This window comes from Thrips palmi, unplaced genomic scaffold (genome assembly GCF_012932325.1).
Source record: "Thrips palmi isolate BJ-2018 unplaced genomic scaffold, TpBJ-2018v1 HiC_scaffold_1, whole genome shotgun sequence".
NCBI lineage: Eukaryota > Metazoa > Arthropoda > Insecta > Thysanoptera > Thripidae > Thrips > Thrips palmi.
Window position 1 is genome coordinate 9845629 of NW_023144620.1, and position 26702 is coordinate 9872330.

A 26702-nucleotide genomic window follows, 5' to 3' on the forward strand; every position below is an offset into this window, starting at 1 on the left:
CAGCCAGGACCCTACACTGGTTGCCGCCACGGCCGGCAGAGGGCGCCCGAGGCCGGCTCGGGCCTCCCCTTCCCTCCCCCGCCCACCCCCGCACCCCGCCAGCTGCAGCCGGGCGGAGCGGAGCCGGCGCGCCTTGCCGCCTTGCGGTGTGGTGGCGAGGCGGGCCGGCCGGCGGCGCGGCGGCGCGGCGCGGCGGGCGTGGCGCGCCAGTTGCTGTGAGAGCGTCGCCGGGAGAGGACGTGCTTCGCCCAGTCGCTCGCCGGCACCTCGCACTTCGCGCTCCGCGATCGCCTAGACGCGCCCAGGATACTTACAGTGTGATCGCGGCCCAGTGGCGCGACAGTGTGCTTCCCTGCTCCATCAGTGCAGTGTGTGTCAAGTGCTTGTGTCCAGTGGATGGAAAATGGTGAAAGTCATTTGAAAGGGAAAATTGGAAAAAAGTGCGTCGCGCGTTTTGTGTAGGTCCTTGGCAACAGGGAGAGCTCGTCCACCTGTTCGAATCGGCCAGAGTGATTTTCCCAGTGTCGTCATGAAGGTGCTCGTCGGCGTCCTGGTCCTGGTGGCGTGTGCGTCCGCGCGCACCACGCCGCCGCCCTCGTCGGACCAGCCGGAGGACATCGGGTCGCCGCTCACGGTGGCCCAGTGCCGCGCGCAGTGCTTGCAGCGGGTGAGTGTCGAGTCGATGCCGGAGAGCGGCCGGAGCGGACACGGCTGGAAAACACGGGGCGTACCGGCGGGCTTTACAAGGGCCGCGCTAGGCGGTCAAAGTCCCGGACGCGTTTTGAGCTCCAGCGTCGCTAAATGGGACTCGAACCGAACGTGTGACCCCACCAATGGATTGCTCTCCGAACGAGGAATCCACTGGTGGGGTCACACGCCCCGTTCGAGTCCTGTTAAGCGACTCTGGAGCTCAAAACGCGTCTGGAGTTTCGGCCGCCGGCGCCGGTCTTCTGGCCCACTGTCCGCCCCCGCGAGGGGTGCAGCCGCCCCTGCCAGCCCGGCGACAGCGCGAACCCATTCCCTCCGGAGAGAATATAAGGTGCGAATTTTGTCGCGGTGTCGGGGATTAACATTGTAAGGCAGCGAGAGGCTGGGAGAGCCTTATAATCTGCATACTGGATCTGCCTTGCTGCCTGGCTGGCTGGCTGCCTGCGTGCGGAGCGTATACGGTGTACTGCAGCAGCGCTGCCTCGGCGAATCTCTGTTGTTCTGTCAAAATGAGCTTAAATCTGTTTGAGGCGGCGTGGCGCGTCTTTGCGCTGCGCCGCCATGAGCGTGGCACGGCACGGCACGGCACGGCACGGCACGGCGCGGGGCCTTCCTTCGCCTCGGCCGGCGGGCTGTTGCCGCATCGTGCGTGGCGCTGCTGTGCTGCTCTTGTTGCTCGCCTTGCCCCGCCTTGCTTGCTCGCATTGTCGGCGACTGGAGGAGACTGGAGGACTGGAGCAGCACCGTCATTGTCCTGTGCAAGTGAAGGTCGTCGCCGGGGATCTCATTTCCCTAGCACAAAAGTGTATCGCCGCCGATCGACCGATTCCGAGGATTTTCTCTTTCTCGGCGGTTCGGTTTTTTATTTTTTTATTTCGCCTCTTTTCCCCGGCCGTCTCGCAGTCGAGGCCTTTTTTCTCTCCGCAATGCAAAGCTACTTTGGAGTGGGGCGGTATTGTCATTGTGCGTTAGGCCCGGCAGTGCTGTGCCGTCTGATCCATCGGGCCGGTTTGTCGCGTACGGGTTCGGCTCGGCTCGGCTCGGCCAGTGAGACGTCAAGCTTCGGCACAAACATCGCCGTCCCGTCACCTATCGTACCGCCATCGCCCGTCATAGATAGTCCCGGCCTGCTTCGCCTGCTCGACGTTTGAGAAGCGGCTGGATCGCGCAGCCGAGCCCACAGTGGGCCAGAAGAGCGGTGGAGGCGGCCGAAACGCTAGACGCGTTTTGAGCTCCAGAGTCGCTAAACAGGACTCGAACCGAACGTGTGACCCCACCAATGGATTCCTCGGTCGGAGAGCAATCCATTGTTGGGGTCACACGCTCGGTTCGAGTCCTGTTAAGCGACTCTGCTCAAAACGCGTCTAGCGTTTTGGCCGCCTCCACCGGTCTTCTGGCCCACTGTGGAGCCCAATGACTCCCAGAGTCATCGCTCTGTCTCTCTCGCACTCAATGGACGTTCCCTGCAGGTGCGAGAGAGACAGAGCGACGAGGACGCCACTCTCCGCCGCCGCGCCGGTCATCGTGTTTTTAGACACTTCTGGAGTGGGCCGCTTTTTGCGGCTCCAACTCGGACTCCACCGACTCGGCGATGTTTTGCACCCGAAATGCGGTGTCGGGTTCCCCTTCGGGTTCCCCGTGGCTTCCGCCGCGGGTCGTTGCGATTTGTCGCTGTCTCTCTCGCACCCTGACGGGGACCCCTATGAGTGCGACAGAGACAGCGAGACGCGGCTGCTGCAGTCGGCCGGAAAGCTTGCCGTCTCCATTCACTGGCCGCGGGTTCACGTCGCTCTGTCTCTCTCGCACGCCGCCGGGACGCGCCGCGAGTGCGAGAGAGACAGACGCGCGTCGCAGTGGGCGCGGGGCTAATGAGAATGGGGCCTGCTCGCTCGCGCCCTCGGCCACGGTGCCTACACTGCGTGCCGCCGTCGGCCGCCTTCGGGAGGCACTTCGGGTGTAAAATGGAAGAATCCGGTCGCGTAGTGGACCGATTCCGAGAGTCGTTGTCTCTCTCGCACCCATGCAGGGCGCCCGTGAGTGCGATAGGGACGCCTGTCGGAATCCGGCCTCTGGACGCTGATGATGGGCTGTCACGTTCGATCGGGGCTCCGCGGCGACGGAAGTGGCGATGAGGATAATGACGACGATGATCGCGTGGGTCATCGTGGCGGTGGCTCGGCGCGCCCGGCGGACTCATTCCGAGAGTCGCTCTGTCTCTCTCGCGCCCGCACGGGGCGCCCCGCGAGTGCGAGAGAGACAGAGCGACTCTCGGAATCGGTCCGCCGCGCGACCATCAATATCACAACGATGAGGCTCGGCGTCGCGTCGCGCGCGTGCAACGGGCCACGCGGCCGCGCGCACCAGGCCGTATTAGACGGAGCCAATGAATATGTATCGGCGCGCCCCGCCCCGCCCCGCCCCGCCCCGCCCGGCCGGTAAATGGACTGATCCATCACGCGGCGCTAGTGCAGCGCGCTGTCACAACGGCCCCGCCGACACCCCGACCGACCACGTGACCGCGTCGCGCCGCGTTCGCCATCGACCGACTTTCCAGACGTGGAAGAAAAGAAAAGCGTGTCGCTCTATTTCTGTCGTGTCGTCCCTGCACGCGCGTTTTGCTTTTTTACGCGTTTGAATTTTGAAGCCAGTCAGCCAAACAGTCAGTCAGTCAGCCAGTTAGTCAGCCAGGCAGTCAGGCAGCCAGACAGGCAGCCAGCCAGCCGGTCGAGCGAAGGGAGTCAGTGTGCCGGACTAGTGTCAGTGTCCCCGGCGACGGCGATCGGCCGATCGGACGCCAATCTGTCATCTGGCTGAGCGAGCGCAGCGAGCGTGCCGTGCCGCCAGCCCTCGGAATTGATAAAACGCGTCTCGGACTCGGGGCCCTCGGTGGCCGCCAGTGTGTCAAACGACAACGCAAACCTCACAGACGACAGACGAACAGACAGACAGACAGACGTGCCATAATTGTCCTTCCGGCGGATTGGGAGTCCTGTTGGGTTCTGCCAACCTCGGCGGGGCTGCGGTGGTGGCGCCCAGCTGGCTGGTTCCGAACAGTGCTTGCTTTCGTCGCTCTGTCTCTCTCACTCCTCGACGGAATGGCCCATGAGAGAGAGAGAGAGAGAGAGAGAGAGAGAGAGAGAGAGAGAGAGAGAGAGAGAGAGAGAGAGAGAGAGAGAGAGAGAGAGAGAGGTGCTGAGGTGGCGGTCATTACTGGAAATTGACGCCTGCGTAGCGACACGCCGAGGGCCTCGAGGACCTCGCCGAGGTGTTGCGGAGGAGGAAATTGGGTGGGGGGGGCTGTCGTCGTGGAGGAGACGCTGCCAAATTGGGGGAAGGCCTGCCTCTCGGCTGGCTGACTCTGATAGAGACGGGGGTCAGACCGAGCTGCAGACGTCTTCGTCGCTCTGTCTCTCTCGCACCTGCACGGGGCGCCCCGTGAGTGCGAGAGAGACAAAGCGGCGAAAGCGACTCTCGGTCTGGCGGTGACGGGCGAGCGGAGGGTGTCGGACATTCCCGCGGCCGTCGCCACCCTCACACTGTAGGTGCCCTGGCCGCGTCGCCGCGTCGCGAGAGGCACGCGAGGTGCCAGCCTGCGTGCCTGCTCGGTCGGGCGCCCGATCCCCGACCAGCGCTTGCGCCGTTCCGTCTCTCTCGCACTCGTGGCGCGCTGCGCAGCGTTCCGCAGGGGTGCGAGGGAGACAGAGCGACGCTTCCCCCCAATTACACGCCCTGCCGAGTGATTCGGAAGATCGGCTCTGTCTCTCTCGCACACACATGGAGAGCCCCACGAGTGCGAGAGAGACAGAGCGAGGTGGCGCTGGCGTGCGCTGGGCGCGCTGATTGGCCGAGCTCGCCCCGTCCAGATTTATGGGAGGCCTCGGCGGGCCACGGCGGGCCACGGCGGGGTCCTGGAGTCCCGGGGCAAGTCTGGCCTGCCCTGCTGGCCCTGCTGGCCCCCACGGCCCGGGGGCATCGCCGGCCATCGCCAGGCATTGCAGCGATCCTCACCATAATCGATAATCACTTGGAGCCAAATTGCGTCTACCTCGTCGGGCCCAGGGCAGGGCCAGGGCAGGGCCAGGGCAGGGCCAGGGCAGGGCCAGGGCAGGGCCTACCCCTCGGCCGCCGTCCGTCGCCCTGCCGCCCTCAGAGAGCCGCTTTCGTCGCTCCGTCTCTCTCGCACTCACGGGGCGTCCCGCAGGTGCGAGAGAGACGGAGCGACCGAAAGGACCCTCGGACTCGCAGTGTCTGCAGCGCGGCGCCGCCGTCGTCGCCGTGCTGCACTGGTTGGCTGGGTCGCGTCCCGGGTTCGATAACCCCCCGCTGTCGCGGTGCTTTTGTCCGCAGTGGCGGGGCGGGGCGGGGCGTCCTCTATCCGCGCAAATTAGAGCGCTTAGTCCCCGTTTCCGGCCGGCCTACGACGCCGGCAGCAGGACGCTCCGTCTCTATCGCCACGTCGCTCGGTCTCTCTCGCACCTACCGGGGACGCCCCATGAGCGTTCCCGCCCAGTTTTCCTAAACCGTTTTTCCTAATGTGTATTTTTCCTAAAGACAATCTTCCTAAAGCAAATTTTCCTAATCCGTGTTTCCTAAGGACGATTTTCCTAAGGCTTTTTTTCCTAAAATGGAATACAGCAGAATATCGCCTTTAATTTGGTGTCTACCTGGTCGTTTTATTGTTGCTGCAACCCAACCTCCTGGACCTGAAGTATTTTGAGTACATTTTGGTTGTTTATCAGTTTTCTTTGCGTACCTTTTGGTATGTGCTCTGTTCCTGTTGAAACAAACAGCATCGCACATCAACCCCAGGCGTGGCCTTTCAGGCAGCATTGAGAGTTCTCATTTCGAAGTCTGACATTGAACGTTCAGGATCATTGAAAGGAATGTTCTACGCCCGGACGAAGTCTAGAACGGACCCCACAACTCTTACTTAGTGAACCTCACGCTTTGAGGGAAGAAGAGCAAACGCAAAGGGGACAGCCATTTGATGCTCTTCGCCGTTTTGATTGACACGGGTAACCACTCTAGGGATGGTAAAAATTTGTACAAAAATTCAGGGCATTCTTGGAAGGTTCACTGGTAAAACTGAAGCGTAGTATTTCAGGCTCATCCACCAGGATTCCGCCAATATAACTGCATGAAGGAATTTCCAGAGTATGCTTCATTTTAAGCGTAACGTCTTCAAGCGTAACTTTATGCCTGACATTATTAGGAACATTTAGGAAATCGTAGGAAATTCGAGATTTAGGAAAAATGACTTAGGAAAAGTATCCATTCGGAAAAGAGTACATTAGGAAAATCGGATAAGGAAAACTGGATTAGGAAAATCGTACGGGAATCCCCATGAGTGCGAGAGAGACGGAGCGGCGAAAACGACTCTCGGAATGAGTCCGCTGCACTGCCCTGCATGGCGGCGGCGCGGCGGGTGCGGCCACGCCCTTGCCGCGACCTTCCCGCTGCACTACACTACTATTTGCGGTGTTGTATGGAGGGCGCTACACCGTTAGCGGTCCGTGGCAGCCGCGGCGGTGGGTTCAACTCCCCGCGGGGCGGCACCGTTTTGGCGGCGACGCGAAACAATACCGTTGGCGGTGAGCTGAGCGTCTCCAGCGCCGCCGCGCTTTTGGATTACACTCGCTTCGCCACGCCGCCGAGCTTCGCGGAGCCTCGCCGCCGAAGTGAAGGGCGGGAGGAAGCACGCCAGTCGCACCTCACGCTCTTGCTGCTGCTGCTGCAGTTGTTGTTGCTGCTGCTGCTGCAGCAGTTGTTGTTGTTGTTGTTGTTGTCGCCTCTCAGACGGTGGAATTTGGATAACGAGGCCCTGGCTGCGCGGCTACGCGGCGCGTGCTGCCAATGCTCCCGTCAGCTTGTCCTCTGGGAGTCTGGACTCTGGAGGAAGTCTGGAACAAAAGGCAGTCTGGAACAAAAGGCAGCAAGGTAGCTTTGCAGTGGCGTGATGCGCCGCTGCGAAGGGGAATCTAACGCGGGGCGTTGCCTCGACCGTGTCCCTGACTTGTTGTTGTTGTTGTTGTTGAGATTCCCCGCTCTTCCAGCTTCCAGTGCTCCAGCCGGTCGTCTTGGTTATTGCCCGGCCGCGCCGCGCCGCGCCGCCGCGGTCTTGACTCGCTAGAAGACCATTGCCACCACGAGAAAGCACCACGAGGGGGCCTGTTTGGAAAGGTGTAACCGCCTGACGGGTGATTCGGAAGAGTCGCTCTGTCTCTGTCGCACTCGTGGGGCGTCCCGTCGGGGTGCGAGAGAGACAGAGCGACGCCCCTAGCGAGAGAGAGAGAGAGAGAGAGAGAGAGAGAGAGAGAGGAGAGAGAGAGAGAGAGAGAGAGAGAGAGAGACGGGGCGTGGCCGCGGCCCCGCCATTATGTACGCACGCCTCGCCTCGCTCCGATTATCGGCGATTCGATATTATTCGAGAGGATCGATTGCTACCTTCACGCCTCGCGGATAGGCCTGCCGCCGCGTTGCCGCCGCGTTGCCGCCGCGCCGGGCGAGGAAAGGAGGCGTCGCTCTGTCTCTCTCGTTTCGATATTTTCCAATATGTATGCGGCCTGCCGGCGTGCCTGCTACTCGCGCCCCACCTTTTGTGCGGCGACGACGCGCGGTTTGAAAAAAACAAATAAACAAAAAGGGCGCGAGAAAGGGCGACACGTTTTTCGATCGAGGCGATCGAGGCGGAGGCGCCTCGTCGCTCCGTCTCTCTCGCACCCATTGGACCCTCGCGGAACGAGCCGCGAGTGCGAGAGAGACAGAGCGTGCGGCGAATCGAAAGGAAACTCATCCCGCGTCCGTTACTGTACCGCGTCGCGCTCGGCTGCGTGGAAACGGAGCGCGCGGTTCGATGAAAAAGTGCCATCTGAAAATTGGTCGCAGCAAAAACACACGGCAATGGCCGCGGACTGAGAAAGGATTTTGACAGGACGACTAGTACGCCGCGAAGCACTGCGGCACTGCGGCCAAGCATGGCTCCATTGTGGAGAGAGCGAAGAGCATGCTGATTACGAGAGTCGTCGCTCTGTCTCTCTCGCACTCATGCGGCGTCCCGGGTGCGTGTGAGAGAGACGGAGCGACGACTCTCGGAATCAGTCTGCAGTAAAACGCGGCGCGCGTCTGGCGTCCCCGTGGAGGCGGTGCTCGGCGTGCTGCAGCACGGCGCGGTGCGTCGCGGTGCGTCGCGGACGCGCTGCCCCTCCCCGACGACGAGGTGGAGGATCCGGCCGCGGCTTCCACTACAACGAGGGTATGAAACTGATATGCCGTTGCCCCCTCCCTTTCCTGTGCGGGGCTTTGCCTGGGCCCCGCCTGCGCCCCGCCTGGGCCGCCGCGCGAGCCGGTGTGATCAGCATAGGTAATGTAATGTATGCCCTAACGGTGCGTCAACACCTCCGCGGACGCCGCGGACGGACAGACGGACGGACGCAACGGTTTGTCGCTGCGTGTTGTTGCGTGCGCGGTTGGGTTACCTTTGGGGTGGGTGTGTCCCGGACGGTCCGGACACCCTGGAAAGCAACGCGGGTTGTTCGGCGAGCTGTGGGCCCTCTTCCCCCGCCGGGAGTCGAACCACGGCCCCGGCCGCGCCGCCGCGCTGGCCGCAGTGACACAGTCCGTGGCTCGGCCGGCCGTGCTTACGGCCACTTCCCCCGCGTTGACGACCCGAGGCGCGGCGCGCTGCGGTCGTGGCCGCGCCCCGTCGGCCCCGCCAGACGGCAGTAAAGCCCTGCAGGCCGAACACAGGGCTCGCTCTGTCTCTCTCGCACGCACGCGAGGCCCCGCACGTGTGCGAGAGAGACGGAGAGTGCTGTTAGGACCGCTGGCCGCCTCGGGGAAACCTCAGGCTCGCCTTGAACCCTCGCGGTGGCGGTGCGCCCTGAGCCCTGCACTGTAAGGCCCTGCACTGTAGGGAAGGGCTAAGGGTCACGGGATGAGGGAGCGACGCTCCGTTTTCTCGAAATGTGCGGTCGACGTCTGCGGCCGCGCCCGCCGGCAGGAGCGGGCCGCGTAAATTTAGCGAAATTGAAAATTTGAGGCGGCTGCGGGGCCGAGTACAGTACACGACAGTGTCGCGGCGAACGGGGCCACAAAATGTCGGAATGGGGCGACTTTGAGACCGCAGCGACGGCATGCCCGGGCGTGCCCCTGGAGGGGCCCTAACTTGGCTGGACGCGCACCCTCTGTGGAGGGAATGAGGGAAACGAGGGTCGTTGCGGTCTTTGCACTGTCGCAGCGGAAACGACCACGCGGGTGTCCGAGCGTGAAATGCAATGGGGGGGTCTGCTGCGAAGAATGACTGACCCCTCCCCCTCCCCTAAGCATGGCTCAGCCCGCTGAGCCCCCCGGAGGATGCAAGTCGACACAGAAACGGCGCGATGCTGGCCGGATTCGGAGCACCCCGAGTGTGTCGACGCCGCTCTGTCTCTCTCGCACTCGCGGGGCGCGCCGTAGGGGTGCGAGAGAGACGCAGCGACGAGGCGGCAGCGTGCGGCAGCACACTGTCTACAATGGGCGGGCCGGGCCGGGCCGGCTCGTTTGAATGCGGGGTGACTGGCGACATGCTGTCTGTGCCGGGGCTGCCCCCTGAATGCCTGGGGCCACGCCCAGCCACGCCCCACTGACTTTGGCGACCCGGGGCGAGGCTATGTCCTCCTCCCTGCGATGCAGAAGAGCGCTGTGTCTCTCTCGCACGCTGGCGGGGTGCCCCGCGGGTGCGACGGAGACAGAGCGACGTGGCCACCACAGGTGCGACCGGTGTGCGTTTCCTCACAATGAATGCCAAACTATTTCCTCCGCGGCTTTCACGCTGACTGCGCCCCTTCCCGTTCTTTGTGCGCGCGCCGTCTCTCTCGCACTCGTGGGGCGTCCCGTCGGGGTGCGAGAGAGACAGAGCGACGACAGCGCTGTTCGAAATGAGCCCACAGTGTATACGAGTCAGTCATGACTGTAGCCAGGAGTTCAGGGCTCCACTCGGCAAACTCGGACTTGTGCGCGGAAGGCGGACTTTGGACTTGGAGAGCTATCTGTAAGGGCTGCATCCCAGATGGCCTCTCTCTCTCCCTCTCTCTCTCTCTCTCCCTCTCTCTCTCTCTCTCTCTCTCTCTCTCTCTCTCTCTCTCTCTCTCTCTCTGTCTGTCTCTCTCTCTCCCTCTCTCTCTCTCCCTCCCCCCCCTCTCTCTCTCTCTCTCTCTCTCTCTCTCTCTCTCTCTCTCTCTCTCTCATTGGGCGTCCCGCGTGGGTGCGAGAGACAGTCTCACTTGCGCGTGCCGGCGCTCTCGCTTTGCGGGCGCTAGTACACTGTGAGCGGCAGACTTGGTCAGTCGCATCCATCCCGGTCACGATCCGAGTCTCCCCGCTACGCCGTGCTACGCTACGCCGGCCTCGGGAGGGAAACTATGAATGAAGAAGTCCGGGGCGTGGGGGATGAATGAAGCAGCATAACGCATAGCGACGCAGCATAGTCTCTTCTCGTCGCTCTGTCTCTCTCGCACTCTCGCGGCGCACCGTGTGGGTGCGAGGGAGACGGGGCGACGGAAAAGGGGACTCTCGGAATCAGTCCGAGGCCGCCACGCCGCCGCCACGCCCCGTCCCGAATTGGGCCTCCGAGTCGTCGGTGTCCGAGGGGTCCGAGATACCGGAGGCAGTCCCACGGTGGCTGATGAAGGCGATGCAGGCAAGGCCCGGCAAGGCGGAGGTGAGGTGACCGCCTCCAATCATTTTCCGTCCGACCGGCGACTTCCCGCCGCGCTTGTGTGTTGTTGTTGTTGTTGTTGTTGTTGTTGTTGTTGTTGATCGCCTTGGAATTGGCGGTGTCGCCCTGCTCCACCTGTGCGACGGTTGCACCCTGAGGAAGGCCTGCTGCACAGGGGTGCTTTGCGTGGGAACAACAGCGCGCTCTGGGGTCTCGCTCGCCTCGCACTCACGGGTGGGGTGGGCCCGTCTGGGGGTGTGCGAGAGAGACAGCGTGCCGTTTGGACGGGATCGGACTTGAGCCCCATGCTGCCCCCATTGTGGCCGGCGGCGTGGCCGCGTTGTCGGACTCAATGGTATGCGCCCCGCGTCGCCCCCACAGCGCACGGCGCGGCACGGCCAGACCGCTGTAGTACTACAAAACGTAGCATTTCCGTCGGATCCGGCCCGGTGCAACAAAAAGCGGCGACTGGGCCGCGGTGCTACAGTGTGGTGGTGGTGCCGCGGTACGGTAAACCGTGATGCGGGGATTTGGAAAAAAACGCACGTTCCCACCGGGACGTGTTAGATTTCAATCCGTCATGCTGCCGGTGAGGCCCCGGCGCGGAGCCTCGGCTCGGTGCCGGCCGGTGCACAGTGGCCCAGAAGACCGGCGCAGGCGTGCAAGACTCTAGACGCGTTTTGAGATCCTGAATCGCTAAGCAGGACTCGAACCGAACGTGTGACCCCACCAATGGATTCCTCGTTCGGAGAGCAATCCATTGGTGGGGTCACACGTTCGGTTCGAGTCCCATTTAGCGACTCTGAAGCTCGAAACGCGTCCGGGATTTTGACCGCCTCCACCGGTCTTCTGGCAAATCCACTGTGCGCCTCTGCTGCCGCTCGTCTCGACGTCCTCGACGTCCTCGAGAAGGACGTGCGCCGCTGCGCTGACCGTCGTCTGCACCTCCAGGGCCGCCAGGGCCTCCAGGCTCCAGGAGTCCGTCCGGGATTCACTTTGGGGCGTTTTGTGCTGTCGGCGCACACACACTTCAGCCTGTCCGGCCAGGCGTGCGCCGCAAATGGCGAGAAAACGACAACAAATAGAGAGAGAGAGAGAGAGAGAGAGAGAGAGAGAGAGAGAGAGAGAGAGAGAGAGAGAGAGAGAGTCCGCCCCTCTGGCTGGGTGCGCGCTTCGCCGCCTTGCGCAGGGGGCGGACTGCACTGCCGTCGCTCTGTCTCTCTCGCACTCGCGGGGCGTCCCTTATGGGTGCGAGAGAGACAGAGCGACGCAACGACGCTGCCGCGGGATGGCTCTGCCGGTGGCTGCACGCGCGCGCGGCGCTGCGCGGGAGTCGCAGGTGAACAAAGTGTTTAGACAGTTTCGGAAGGAAGGGGCGCTCCCCTGTGGAAAGAATAAATTAAAGGTGCTGAACGCCCCGCGCCGCCCAAAAGTGGCGGGGCGGGGCGCACCTGGTGTTGACACTACAGCGCGTGTTAATTAGCCGCTAAGCACTGCTGGGCCTTTGGGGGGAAAGGGGGCGGGGGGCAAGTTGTGCAACTAGCAACACGGGGCGCTAACAAGGGTCACTCCAGGGCCACCCCCTTCGGCCCGAACGCCATGCCTGCCTGCCTGCCTGCCTGCCTGCCTGCCTGCCTGCCTGCCTGCCTGCCTGCCTGCCTGCCTGGAGAGGCCGCACAGCCGCAGCTGGCAGCAGGAGGGGCTCGGACTCACTTGGCGCGCGCAGTTTGCCCATCAACAGCAGCAAACTGCGGGCCGAGGGGCCGAAGCGAGTAAGGCCCGCCTTACGATGCGCCCGCCTGGGGGCTTTGGCGAGGGGACGACGGGGATGTCAGGCCTGCTCTCTCTCTCTCTCTCTCTCTCTCTCTCTCTCTCTCTCTCTCTCTCTCTCTCTCTCTCTCTCTCTCTCTCTCTCTCTCGCTCTCTCGCTCTCTCTCTCTCTCTCTCTCTCTCTCTCTCTCTCTCTCGCTCTCTCGCTCTCTCTCTCTCTCTCTCTCTCTCTCTCTCTCTCTCTGTATGTGTGTGTGTCAGTGTGTGTGCGCGGTGCAGGCCTCGCACAGCGTGTTGGCGCTGCTGACAGCGTCGGGATGCAAGTCAATTAAAGAAAATGCGAATCCGCGCGCTCTGGCTGCGGCGTGGCGTGGCGGCCCGGGGGTTGGCGGTTGGCGTTGGCATTGGCGCATTCTAAATTGATTCGGGGTTTTTCGCGCGCTGGTGCTGGCTGGAGAGAGACAGGGCGACACACTGTTCGGAATGAGCCTGCCGGGGGGGCTTCCCTCTCTCTCTCTCTTTAGTGGAGTCACACGCGCGTGGGGGGGGGGGAGGAGAGTTTTGAACCCCGTGACAGGTTCGTATTGTTATTCTTACCTGCCGCGAGCGGAGCAACACGCCGCGCATGTGTCACGGCATTCAAGGCGCTTGCGCCCCGTGTGTGTGTGTGTGTGTGTGTGTGTGTGTGTGTGTGTGTGTGTGTGCGTGTGTGTGTGTGTGTGTTTGTACGTGTGTATACGTGTGTGTGTGTGTGTGTGGGCGGCACGGCCGTCGTGAGAGGCGGTGGAGGGGGGCGGCCGCTCAAGTGAGAGGGTTCCTTTTCCTGGAAAAGCGCTCCGCTGCCATATTTGTTGTGAGCGCCGCGCCGCCTTGCCGCCGCACGTGACTGTACGTGACCGCACAATGCGCTCCGCGGCTCCGCGGCTCCGCGCTCCCTAACTGAAATTTAATTTTTCGTGGCCATGGCGCGGTGCGGCGTGGCGGCGTGGCGGCGTTCGGTGCGAGTCCCATTTAGCGACTCTGGAGCTCAAAACGCGTCTAGAGTTTTGTCCGCCTCCACCGGTCTTCTGGCCCACTGTGCGCCGTTCCATAGCGGCGTTCCAGACGTGTGCCTTGTCCAGCAGCGGCCCCGATGTCCTTCTCCAGCGCTCTCCAGCGGTGCCAGGCCGGCCGGCCAGGGGCCGAGGGCCCCAAGGGGCTCTGCCGGCTGTGCCCGCAGACTGATTCCGAGAGTCGCTCTGTCTCTCTCGCACCCAGACGGGTCGCCCCGTGAGTGCGAGAGGGCCGGAGCGGCTCTCAGTGTGCTGGCGAGGGCCCGCTAGGGCATCGGGGAGTCCATTACGAGATTCCTTCATTACACAATCAGGAGAGGCGAAGGGAAAGACAAGACACAGGGACGGACGGACGGGCCCCGGCCCCGCCGCGTGTCGGTCCGTCTGTCTGTCTGTCTGTCCGTCTGTCTGTCTGTCTGTCTGTCTGTCTGTCTGTCTGTCTGTCTGTCTGTCTGTCTGTCTGTCTGTCTGTCTGTCTGTCTGTCTGTCCGTCCGTCCGTTTGACCGGTCGGGCCGGCGGGCTTGTCCACTGTCCGGCAGCGCGCCTTCTAATGATGCTTCCACGGAGAGCGGCGCTTTTTCTCGCGAACTGTCTTATGAGGAATCGGAGATTGACGCGACAGGCTGTCTGTCTCTCTCACTCCCATGGCGCGTACCGCCGACTGCCCATGAGTGCGAGAGAGACAGCCTAGCCGCCCGATTCACTCCGCGATGCCCGGCGGCTGTTTATGGCGGCCCTACACTGGGCTTTGGGCTTTTGGGCCGAGCGCCGCGTTTATTGGTCCGCCAGACAGGGCTTCTTGTAAAGTTTTTTGGCTTTTATTGGGCTGGTTCCGAGAGTCGTCGCTCTGTCTCTCTCGCACTCGTGGGGCGTCCCGTGTGGGTGCGAGAGAGACAGAGCGACGACTCTCGGCATCAGTTTGCTGCTAGCCAAGCCAAGCGCGGTGCGGCGCGTTTGACGGGCAGGTGCACGCAGCCACAGCCGCGGCCATGGCGGTACACTACAGTGCCGCAGCCACAGCCAGCCGGTGGAGGTGCGAAGCGCGAAGGCGGCAGTGGCGGCGATCGTATCCATAACCTCGAACGGTACCGCGCGGTGCCGGCCAAGCCGAGACCCGGCCGAGACCCGGTGCCGTGGCCTCGCGGTGATGGATCAGGCCGTGGACGCGGAGGTCGTGATGGTGCTGCCGGCATGGGCTGCTGGTACGGGTGCACTCGAACCGAGCGTGTGACCCCACCAATGGACTCCTCGTTCGGAGAGCAATCCATTGGTGGGGTCACACGTTCGGTTCGAGTCCCATTTAGCGACTCTGGAGCTCAAAACGCGTCCGGGATTTTGATCGCCTCCACCGGTCTTCTGGCCCACTGTGGGCCGCCGGGCCGTCCGGGCTGACTGCCGTGCTGTCGCGGCGAGGCCGTCAAGGAAGCAGACGGATCGGAAACGGTATTGATGGATTAAACCGCCTCGAGATTTTCAATTCGATAATCTGTCAGAAGGCCTGCCGCCACCGCGCAAGCAACGGGAACCCATTTTTTCCCCGGCCGCTGCAGCTCTCTCTCTCTCTCTCTCTCTCTCTCTCTCTCTCTCTCTCTCTCTCTCTCTCTCTCTCTCTCTCTCTCTCTCTCTCTCTCCCTCTCTCTCTCGATCTCCCTCTCTCTCTCACTCTCTCTCTCTCTCACTCTCTCTCCAGGATCAGCCGGGCGACTGGAACCTGGAAGGCGCGCGCGCTGCTCTGCACTTTGCCTTTTTGTGTTTTTCTTGTTGTTGTTGTTCCTTCATAGAGTAATAAATGTTATTATTTGGCGAGGCGGCTGCCGCTCCGCCGCTTCCCGTTTAAGAGGCACCTGGGTTATGCATGCATGCAGGCCGATGGCTCGCGGCGTCGCCGTCCCCTCGGCCGGGCAGCCGTCCGTCCGTCGATGCGAGACGTCGAATTTGGCGGACGCATGCAGATTAATCGGCGTGCATCGCGGCGGGGCGGGGCGGGGCGATGCGACACCCTAATTATATTAAGAGCTAGGTCGGCGGGTCTAAAGCGGGACGGACGGCGGGGCGGCCGGGCTGCCGATTGCTGGTCAGCGGCGTAATCATACCGCATCCCCGCGCCGCCGTGCCGCGCCACTCCCCCAGACCGCCATGTTCCCCGCGTGCAAGCTTATTTCGCTGCAAACGAATAATTTTCCCCCCCAGCAGTCGATTGGAGTATCCACCGCCGCCTGCCTCTGCACAGTGGGCCAGAAGGCCGGTGGAGGCGGCCAAAATTCTGGACGTGTTTTGAGCTAGGGTCGCTGAACAGGACTCAAACGGAACGTGTGACCCCACCAATGGATTCCTCGTTCGGAGAGCAATCCATTGGTGGGGTCACAGGTTCGGTTCGAGTCCCATTTAGCGACCCTGGAGCTGAAAACGTGTCTACCAGAGTTTCGACCGCCTCCACCGGTCTTCTGGCCCACTGTGCTCTGGCGGTTCGGTGGCTCTGGCTGGCTGACCGCCGCGTTGACCCTGCTTGACCTCCGGCCCGGCTAGGCTGGACGTTCTGATTGGTCTTCGGCCGAGCGGGGCCCAGCCCGGGTCCTTGCCTTGCCTATGCCGATCAGTCTGATGAGAGCCAATGGCTCGAACACGGTGAACATGGATGTGCGCTCCGCTTAAAAGTTTTCGAGGAATTCGAACCCGCACCGGTAGCTCACTGGTTCGACAAGTTCGGCCGGTCCCGGCCCTGGCAGTGCCCTGGCCGAGCCCTGGCAGTGCCGTGGCTGTGCCGCCGCGGCGCTGAAAGGCAGTTGCGTCTCGAAATTATTGCCCTCATCATTAATTGTCGGCCCGGCTAATAGAAACATGGCGCACGCGGACGGGCGCTATTCATTCGCTGCAGGATGGACAGTGGGCCAGAAGGCCGGTGGAGGCCGCCAAAACTCTAGACGCGTTTTGAGCTCCAGAGCCGCTGAATGGGACTCGAACCGAACGTGTGACCCCACCAACGGATTGCTCTCCAAACGAGGAATCCATTGGCGGGGTCACACGTTCGGTTCGAGTCCCAGTTGGCGACACTGGAGCTCAAAACGCGTCGAGACTTTTGGCCGCCGGCGCCGGTCTTCTGGCCCACTGTGAGATGGACCCCTTCGGCCGGGCAATCCTAAACTACAGTCACGAATCTCGCCGAAAATGCAGCGAACGCGCCGCGAACGGCGGCCTAATTGCTTCTTGCCAGTGTGGGCGTGCGCGGTGCTCGGCCGGGACCATTTTTTAAATCGGGAAAAATGATTTGACAGGCGGCCGACTGGTTTTCCGCGGCCGGCGCGGCCACAGGTGCCTTGTTTGCTTTTCGGAATGATTCAATGAACGGCTCGGCCGACCGGCGGGACGCGGCGGGACCGCCCGGCTTGGCTTCACGGAGCCCTCTTCGCCTCTGCGGCCTGCCTTGCCTGCGCAGCCTCGACCCGTTGATATAAATCTATCTTTATATTCGTTTTCCCAGGTGAGCCGTCGAAACGGCGGGTCGGCCGGCCGGCCCGGCGGGGCGCTGCGAGGCACTGCACCACTGTGAGGCGAGGATGGTGGCGAGGCGCCCTCTGGGTGGCGGGCCCCTCAGGCTCGCTGACCGGCCGGAGGGTTTTGCAGTGCAGGTGACGCGGGGCCTCCTAAACGCCGTGGCGCGGGGCTTCTTCCCCTCCGCGTGTAGGGTTTCGCAGCCGCGTCGTATCTAGCCTCGCGCCAGGCGCTCCTTGAGGACTGCCGTAGCCTCGCGCGGGGTGGCGCCGCCCGGTCCCCGGCCGGTGGCTCCGCTTATTGAATCACGCCTAGTCTCGCGGGAGGGGCCGGCGGGGGCTCGGCTCGAAGCGCTTCCTGAATGTGTAATCAAGATTTCTGTGTTTTCGGTGCAAGTCTGCTGCCCGGCTACGGCGAGGCCCGCCTTCCCCGACAAATGGGGGCGTGGGTCTGCCTTGGCCGAAGGGGGCGGGGCGCAACTACCTCTCTATTGCTTTCCTATCACTTGGGAAGAAAACGGGAAAGGAATATTACTCGACGGTCATGCATACACTACCACTCCGTTCCCCGGGTGTGTTTTAGGACCTGCCTCCCGCCGTCCGCGGGGAAGGAGATACACTGTGTGTGACTCGAAGCAGGCCGAAGCCAGGATGAATATTTCACTCATTTTTCCTGTGGGAGCCGCGACTTCCCTCGATGGTGTGAACACGCCTATGGGCGGGACCCAATCCCGGGCTACACACACACACGCACGCACACACACACACGCACACACACACACACACACCGTCGGGGTCGGCCCTCCCTACAACTGATATAAAACAGTGTTAATTAATAGTAGCCGGCTCATTGGGAATTCTCGGTCTAGCCAGCCAGCCAGCCTCCTGAGACGTGGACGTGGACCGCATTTACGCCCATGCACACCAAGTTTCTCTCCCCCCCCCCCCCCCAACCTCCCTCGGACGACTCTCTTGAATCGAGTGAAACGGCTACCGGTAATTTTACGGTGCCGGAGCGGCCGGGTTCGACTCGGTTCGGTTCGATCGGACTTCGGGGAGTTCCACTCAGTCGCGTCCACCATGGCATGGCGAGGAGGCGGAGGTGTCAGCGGAGGAAACGGTTTCCGCTTCCGTTCACCGCGCGCTCTTCCTTCCTCCGCTCCCATTCATTCGATTCTCTCGACGCGATGTGTTTATCGATTTCTGGGGGATCGATTCTTCCGGACTCACCGAATGCATACTGCGATTCATCCTGTGACTTTCCTTCAGTTCCTTCGATGAGGTGAAGGCTCAACGGCATAGGACTGCCTCTCTTGCTTGGATTCCAACGATTCACCCTCTCTCTCTCTCCCTCTCTCTCTCTCCCTCTCTCTCTCTCTCATGGAGGGGGCAGGTGTGTCCGTCGTCCATCTTGGCGTGGGGAGCCCCTCGCTGCTCGCGTGGCGTGGCACGGCACGGCGGTTCCTCCTCGAATGGGAAACGCATCGCACTGTTGAGCGCACACTGCAAGATGGCCGTGGCGGTGCACTGCAAGTCGGCAGCGGTGCGTGGCGGCGCGAGGCCCGCGTCGACGTCGCGGGGCGGCCGGGCCAGGACGGTCACGGTGCCGGCATCGTGGAGGGCGGCCGGCAGCGCGTCGCTCTGTCTCTCTCGCACGCATGGCGAGGGCGAGAGAGAGAGAGAGAGAGAGAGAGAGAGAGAGAGAGAGAGAGAGAGAGAGAGAGAGAGATAGAGAGAGAGAGAGAGACGCTGGAATGCGAGCGCGGCGAATGCGCGTCGCCCCACACGGCGGCGGGTGAGACAAACAACAAGAAAAGGGCCTTTAGTCGTTGTTGCTTTGTTTCTGGTGTTGTCGAGCAAGTGCCGCACGACGCGGTCCTAGATTCCCGGAGTCGCGCTTCCGTCGCTCTGTCTCTCTCGCTCTCACGGGGCGTCCCGTACAGGTGCGAGAGAGACAGAGCGACGGGATGGGTCGATGGCGATGGCGTCGCTTCCATGGGGGCGGTTTTGCAATAAAGGCCTGCTTCCCCATCAGGTCGTAACGCCACACTGTGCCAGTCTGCGCCACGCGCCGCGAGGAGATTCAACGCGCGGATTTCCGCGGGGCCGTTTTAATTTCGCGCTCTGTGTGTGTGTGTGTGTGTGTGCGTGCGTGTGGCAGACCCCCGGGGCATCATCGCGGGCGGCCAGGGGGCCAGCACACCGTATAGTACGCGGGTCCGGCCGTCGCCCCAGTAAATCCAAGGCGCACAGCCGAGCCGAGCCGAGCCGAGCCGCCCTGAGCGGCGAAAATTGCCGTTTTGGTCCGTCTTGATGGATGAGCGGCGCGCTGCAACGGAACGGACCGTCGGGTCACGACCGGCGGCAGAGAGTCGCTTGCCTCGCTCTGTCTCTCTCGCACCTGTACGGGGCGCCCCGCGAGTGCGAGAGAGACAGAGCGACGACTCTCGGAATCAGTCTGCTGTGGAGATCCACGAGCAGCGCGGCAGCCGCGCGGCAGCGGGTTCGGCCTCGGCTCGGGCCTCGGCCGCGTCGGCGTGGAGAGGAGACCGATCCGGGCCGCGAGATACGGCGTACTCACTGTAGGGCCTCGGTACGTTACGCTGCCAACGCTTGCCGCGGCCGTACCGCGGAAAATGCGTCGCCGAAAATGCGTCGCCGAAAAAATGCCGCTCTCGCCTCCGGACAGACACTGTCAACGGAGCGGCGGCGGCGCGGTTTCTTTGATGAAACCCGATGGGAGGACCCGGGCGGTGGCGGTGCACTGGCAAGCCGACTAGCCGACGCGCCCCGCGGCATTCATAAAGTTGCACGTTTTTCTCATTTTCGGACTTAAAAAGATGATGATTTTTTTTTGCGTCTGCCGCCCGGAGGCTGTTGCCGCATCGGCCTTAAATTAGCCGTGCCTCGGGTTGGCGGCCCCGCGAGCGCCTACACCGCTAAACGGCGGACCGGCGGGGGCGAGGGCGCGTTGCTTTGCCACGCGCCGCGTTTATCAAAATGTATACACACCTCGGCGGGGCGGGGCGGGGCGGGGCGGGACGGGGCGGGGCGGGGCGGGGCGGGGCGGGGCGGAAGGGCGTTCGCAGAGGCGAGACGCGGCAGTTTAGATTATCAGAACATATCGCCTCTAGTAAAAGCCCCGCGCGGTCGTCGCGCTGTGCGGTAGCCGGGGTGGGGCGGGGCGGGGTGCCTCTGGGCCGCCGCCAGCGACACCGTGGTGCTCCACCACCCACACCGCGGGAGAGAGAGACAGACAGACAGACAGACAGACAGACAGACAGACAGACAGACAGACAGACAGACAGACAGACCCGAATCAGCCTGCAGGTTGGCCGGCGAGCATGTTCGCGGATTCAGGCGCGTACACGCGCGGATCCGGCCCACAAAGTTTCACGGTTTGCGGGCACGCCGAGTATGTCTGCCCGTCCGTCTGTCTGTCTGTGCGTCCGTCCGTCCGCGTGGTCTCGCGGGACACCACGGGCGGACGCGGTGTGGTGCGTGTATTCCTGCACTGCTTATTGCTCGGTGACAGACTGCCGGGGCTGTCTCGGTACTGCGCCTTGCGAGAGGATTGCGACGTGTTGATCGGCGAGGCGGTCGTTGCGGGGCCAACCACCCTCCCCCCCTCCCCCCTCCCCCCTCCCCCTTCCCTTCCCTCCCCTCCCCGGCCGTCATTACGGCCGCGATGACGTCCGCGTGCCCACAGTGTAAACACACCCCTGTCTATGTGGGCAACGTCTGAATTAGCGTGCCGAGATTTACGCGTCCGGCCCGGGCCGCGATCACCGTTAGTTAGGCCCTAATTCCGGGCCAGGTCTCTCTCTCTCTCTCTCTCTCTCTCTCTCTCTCTCTCTCTCTCTCTCTCTCTCTCTCTCTCTCTCTCTCTCTCTCTCTCTCTCTCGGCTCGGGCGGGCAATTTGGACGTCGGCCGCGGCGGCCCGTCGCCGTACTCCAGTATTTCACGGTGTGCGCGTGTCTGCGACGCTGGACTCATGTTTGCTCTCTCTGTCTGTTGCAGGTAAGGATGCGTCCGCGCTGACGACGACGGCGACGACCTGCGGACTGATCCAGAGCGTCGTCGCTGTGTCTCTCTCGCACTCTCGGGGCGTGCCGGACAGGGCGAGTACGATTTTTGTAACACGACTCCGGACGGGGAAAGTTGCGGGGTGGGGTGGGGTGGGGAGGAAGGGGGGTGTCTGCGCAGCGTGCCTTTTGACTTTTCGAGGTGTCACTTCGTCGCGCTGCCGGGATTTGTCATCGCGATGGAAAAAGTGTGTGTGTGTGTGGGGGGGGGGGGGGGGGTCGCTCCTTGTCTCCGACGGGTACCTCCGGGTTGTACGTCGCTTCCAAAACACGCCGGTCCGGTCACGGGGCACCTCGAGGCCCCTCCGCTCCGGGGCACGGCACCTTCTGCGGGCACCTCGCTCCGAGCGTCTCTCTGCTCGCTCGCCCTGTGCGGCGCGGTCGTACCGATAGCATCGAACGGGCACCCTATCCATCATGCGGGGGACACACACACGCGCGCGCGCGCGCACACACACACACACACACACACACACACACACACACACACACACACGCGAGAGCAGCTCGCGCACGGGACGCACGGCTGGCCGACCTTAAGCTGCGTAATCCGTGATGCCTTCGTTATTGGGTTTGAGTTTTTGGGCGGGGCGGCTCCGTTACCAAAGTTCCTTGTTGCTCGCCTTTTTGTCTCACGTGTGTGTGTGTGTGTGTGTGTGTGTGTGTGTGTGCGTGCGCGCGCGCGTGTGTGCGCGTGTGTGACGAGCACGTGAGTGAGTGTGAGTGATCTGGAGGCCCTGCGTCGAAGAAGTATTGATGAAAGGTGAAACCGAATAGTGGGTCTGGTGTCTTGTGACTCCACTCCACGGCGACCCGTGCCCATGGGAATATGAATCCATTATGGCGCTTGACGAGGCGATTTGCCCCGTGAGAACACATGCTCCCGGGCCGATGGCGCGGAAAATGAGCCAAGAGACGGAGGACCCGAGGGAAGGACTGTCTGAAGGGCCGCCGTGCCGTGTGGTCCACGGGCCGAAACGCGATACGCGATATCTGTATTATGCAGATGAAGGGTGTGGTGGTTTTGGGGGGGGGGGACGTCTTCGCCGAGTTGTCGTTTGATGTGTGTTTCTCGAGTGCTTTGGCCAGAAACCGACCTCGCCGCGGCTCCAGTGTGTCAGTGTGCGTGCGCCCGTGTGTGCGCGTTTCTGTTTCATGACGGCCAAAACTCGAGACGCGTTTTGAGCTCCAGAGTCGCTAAAAGGGACTCGAACCGAACGCGTGACCCCACCAATGGGTTCCTCGTTCGGAGAGCAATCCATTGGTGGGGTCACACGCTCGATTCGGGTCCCGTTTTGCGACTCTGGAGCTCATCCGGGATTTCGACGGCCTACACCGGCCCTCTGGCCCACTGTGCGCGAGCTCTCGGTGGCATTGCGTACTGCTGTGCTGCAGAGTGGCCGCGGAGTCCGTCCGAGAGTCGGTGGACAATGGATTGCGCTATGCTGTGCTGCTGGGGCACGTCGGGGCCGGCCGGGGCCCCAACCCCCTGGGCCAGAGTGGCCCCGTGCCCCCGTGGCCCCCGGCCTGCTCCTCCCTTTATAGGGCTCGCTATTTATATGGAAATGCGGGTGGTGCAGGGCGGGGCGGGGCGCGGCGCGGCGGGGCGGAGCGGGGCGGCTCGCCGGGCTTATTATCTGCATTTGCGCCGTATATTCAGATTAAGCGCCTGTTTTCTGGTGGAATTCTTTCGCCGACTATACGCGCGCGGCCGCAGCAAAGCGTCGTGCGTATACACTGTGCACACTGCTCCCTTCCCCCCTCCCCTTTCGTGGGGTCCGCGGGGCGCAAATTTGGCGCGTGTCGGCGCCATTCATCGAGTAACGGGGCGCGCCATATGCCTGGGTGCTGCCTATGGCCTGCCTGCCTATGGCCTGCCTATAGGGCCCCGCCATGCGGAAGCGAAGGGACCGGACATCTCTATAGGCATTGGCAATGGGCATTCAAACGGCGGCAGCAGCAACAACAACAACAACAGCAGTATTGCCAACCGAAACAGCAACAACAACATGACGCTGACAGCAAAGGGGCCGAGAAGGGCAGCGCACAGTGGGCCAGAAGACTGGCGGACGAGGCCAAAACTCTAGACGCGTTTTGAGCTCCAGAGTCGCTAAATGGGACTCGAATCGAACGAGTGACCCCCACCAATGGGTTCCTCGTTCGGAGAGCAATCCATTGGTGGGGTCACGCGTTCGGTTCGAGTCCCATTTAGCGACTCTGCAGCTCAAAAGGCGTCTAGAGTTTTGGCCGCGTCCGCCGGTCTTCTGGCCCACTGTGCGGCGGGGCGCTGCGCCCTCTGCGCATTGCGGGGCCGCGCTCGCATGGCCGCATCCTCAGCGGTTGCTTTAGCATGGCTTTAGCATGCAGGTGCGAAGACAGGTGTATGGATACTAGTGGGGCGGTTCGCGGAACAGAACGGTGTGTGAGTGTGTGTATGTTTCCGTCCGTCTGTCTGTCTACGCGGCTCGCGCACGCCACAGCACAGCCCTCGCGAGCAGGGCCTCGAGGAAGGCGTGGACGGCGCGCCCTGCTGCTGGCACACTGCTATAGCACCGAGGCAGCACACTGCTATAGCTATGACGCGAGCCCCGCGGTATGCCCGCACCGCAGCTGCCGCCCCGGCGGTCCAGCGGCCGCGCTGCGTCTTTTTACTCGCAACAATGGATGGAATAGTGTAGTTACGCGCGGGCCGCGGAGTGTGTGTTAATGCCCTGCAGACAGCCCCGGTCTGTCTGTCCGTCTGTCTGTCTGTCTGTCTGTCTGTCTGTCTGTCTGTCTGTCTGTCTGTCTGCCTGTCTGTCTGTCTGTCTGTCTGTCTGTCTGTCTGTCTGCCTGTCTGTCTGTCTGTCTGTCTGTCTGTCTGTCTGTCTGTCTGTCTGTCTGTCTGTCTGCCTGCCTGTCTGTCTGTCTGCCTGCCTGTCTGTCTGTCTGTCTGTCTGTCTGTCTGTCTGTCTGTCTGTCTGTCTGTCTGTCTGCCTGTCTGCCTGCCTGCCTGTCTGTGTGCACCCTGCGCTGTCGCTGCGCTCTCTCTCCGTCTGGCTAGAAGCATCCCTCATTACCACTCCAGACAGCCATTTGGCATTTTTGGGAGTGGGAAGAGCAAGGCGGTGGCGGCGGTGAAAATGCTGGTCTAATGCAAGTGCTGGGCCGGAGCGGAGTGAGGTGGGGCGAGGTGGGGGCGGGGAACGCCGCCGAAATGACTCCCCTCTGCAAATAACTGGCGCCCATTTTGGCCGCCTTATTCGCACGGCGTCGTGCTGCTGCACTGCACTGCACTACCCGAGGCGCTGTAGTGCGACGCGCACTACCGCCGTGCCATAAAAGTGAGAGTACCGGCGCCTCTCAAAGTTTAGTTTGGCGCGCACGGCGGGGCGGGGCGGGGCGGGGTGTGGCGGGGCGGCCCTGGTGGGCGGGAAGACGCGGCTGCGCGGAAAGGCGTAATGCTCATTTTTCCAGCGGCGCGCGTTCGGCAGAGGCAAAGGAGTGCTCAAAGCATGTGGGAGGGGAGGACGATAACAAGACGGCGGTAAATGATAAATGGAGCGGAATCGGCTGGCTGCTGCACTATAGCGGCTGTCTCGCGGTGGCGCCTGGAAGAAGTCCATTTCGCCCACGCGTCGCGGCGTGGCGTGGCGTGGCGCTCCGTGGCTGCAGAGGCAGGCGGCCCGCTGCTCCGGCCGGGATGCCGGTGTTCGAACGCTGCGCGCGGCAACGGCCACACCGAGCAGTGCGGAGCAGACGTCCTTCAAAGTTATGCAGCAGCCCGCTCCAGCTCCAGGCCGTTGGCTCCGCCGCACGCCGTGGGCACACTGTGGGCACGCCGTGGCCGTGGCGCGCTGCCAGCCCCTTCTGACGCGCCTGCCGCTATCGTTCAGAGCGCCGCCCTGCCCTGCCGCGCCGCCCTGCAGACTGATGCCGAGAGTCGTTTTCGTCGCACTGTCTCCTTCTCACCCTTACGGCGACGCCCCCAGGCGTGCGAGAGAGACAGAGCGACGACTTTCGCAGTGTGTCTGCTGCCGCCGCGCTGGAGGCGGCTGGAGGCCCTGGAGCATGAGCGCCCTGGAGGAGGCCGTCCCGCCCCCGTCTCGCGTGCACATCGTCGCGACAAAGAAGCGGTAATGGTGCCACTCGCCCCCCCCCCTCCCTCACCGCGCCGCTCACGGGGCGTAATGCAAACTAGCCCCCTCGTCCTCCTCCTCGTCGTCCTCGTCGCCCTCCTGGAGCGCCGCCGCTTCTTTTCGGCGTCGTCGTCGGCGGCGGCGGCGACGCGCGGGCGGCGCGAGAAAGGCCCGCGCCTGTCCAAACACGGCCAGGGCGGGGCACGGCGCGGCACGGCACGGCACGGCACGGCAAGGCACGGCCTCACATAAACATTCTATCTGGCATTCAAATGAGCGCTCAAATGACAGATGGTAATTGAAACCGTTTAATTGGAGAACGCGTTCGGCAGTGCGTGGCGTGGCGTGGCGTGGCGTCGTCAGGGTCCCCGCGTCGCCCCGCGGGCCCTGCGGCCCTGCGGCCCCAAAACAAAGCGAAAAGAGCGCCGCCGCGTTTTGCTTTACGAGACGCTAATAACTCCATTTTCTTTGCCGTCGCTCTGCAGACTGATTCCGAGAGTCGTTTTCGTCGCTCTGTCTCTCTCGCACCTGTACAGGACGTCCCGGAGTGCGAGAGAGACAGAGCGACGAAAGCGACTCTCGGAATCAGTCTGCCGGGCTGGGCCGGGGCTGCCCTTGTCCTCCGCTCCTTCCCCCTCTCCTTCCCCTTCTTTTTCGACCGTGCAAAAAAATTCATATTTTTAACCTTCTTTTACATGATTTTAATTTCTCTCTTTTGGGATTTGAAAAAGTCGCGGCGTGGCGGCGGTGGATCGAGCGAGACGGAGAGATAGAAAGAAAAGGCGTCGTGGAAATGAGGAAGATTAAAAGCGGCGCGACAGCCGCGCCGCCACTACACTGCGGACTCATTCCGAGAGTCGTGCTCGTCGCTCTGTCTCTCTCGCACCCATACGGGACGCCCCGTGAGTGCGAAAGAGACAGAGCGACGAAAACGACTCTGCAGCGAGCAGCACGGCGGCTATCTTGATTGGCCGCCGAGAAGGGTGCCGCCGCCACTCGGCCGCCGCCGTGAGGAAGATGAACTGCAACTGGTTAATTCGGAGCAATGAATTTCGCGCCTCGACGGCGGCGGCCACAGTGGCGTGGCTTGCAGTGGCCTTGCAGTGGCGGCGCCTCCGAGGGCGCCTCGCGACTCGTGCGACGGGCTGCGCCGCGATGCGGAGCCAGCCGCCTGTCAAAATTGACGTGCTCTCTCTGTCTCTGTCTCTCTCTCTCTCTCACTCTCTCTCTCTCTCTCTCTCTCTCTCTCTCTCTCTCTCTCTCTCTCTCTCTCCCTCTCCCTCTCCCTCTCCCTCTCTCCTCGTGTGTGTTTGGGAGAGAAGGAGAGAGAGAGAGAGAGGGCCTCCTTTATTCCGAGGCAAGTCTGGCCGAGTCCGGCAGCTTCCAGTGGAGCCTGCAGGCCTGGAGCGGCGGCGTCCGTCGGCCCGGCCGGCCTGCCTGCCGGGAGCACGTAGATGATATCGGAAACCCCAAGTGAAGCCATTTTTTATTCACGAAAACTCGCGCCTTGATGCGCTGCTGGCACACTGCTGGCGGGGCCGACGTGTCTCACACCTTTGAAAGCCCTTCCCCGGCTACCGGCCGCGCCGCGCCGCGCCGCGCCCCGACGACCTGACTTTGACTTCCTGTCGTGGCCGCCTATAAACATTCCTGGCCGCGGTCGGACGAACGGTCGGACGAACGGCCGGCCGGCCAGCCGCTTTTTGTCCCTTTTTTCGGGTAATGGAAGATAGTGTCTCGTTTGTTCACACCGTTACGTTGCGCCTTGCGTTGTTGTGTCGGGGC

At 62.7% G+C, this 26702-nt stretch overlaps 1 protein-coding gene across 1 annotated transcript in view; it reads left to right on the forward strand.

Annotated features, from left to right (window-relative positions):
• Positions 1 to 221: 221 nt before the first annotated feature.
• The window catches only part of LOC117642155 (mucin-5AC-like), a 66004-nt gene continuing 39523 nt past the window's right edge, over positions 222 to 26702 (forward strand). Inside the window, exons 1-2 of the mRNA XM_034380052.1 lie at positions 222 to 370; positions 463 to 667. Coding sequence (XP_034235943.1) covers positions 530 to 667 — 138 coding nt within the window. The 5' untranslated portion in view covers positions 222 to 370; positions 463 to 529. The remainder of the gene's footprint in view (positions 371 to 462; positions 668 to 26702) is intronic.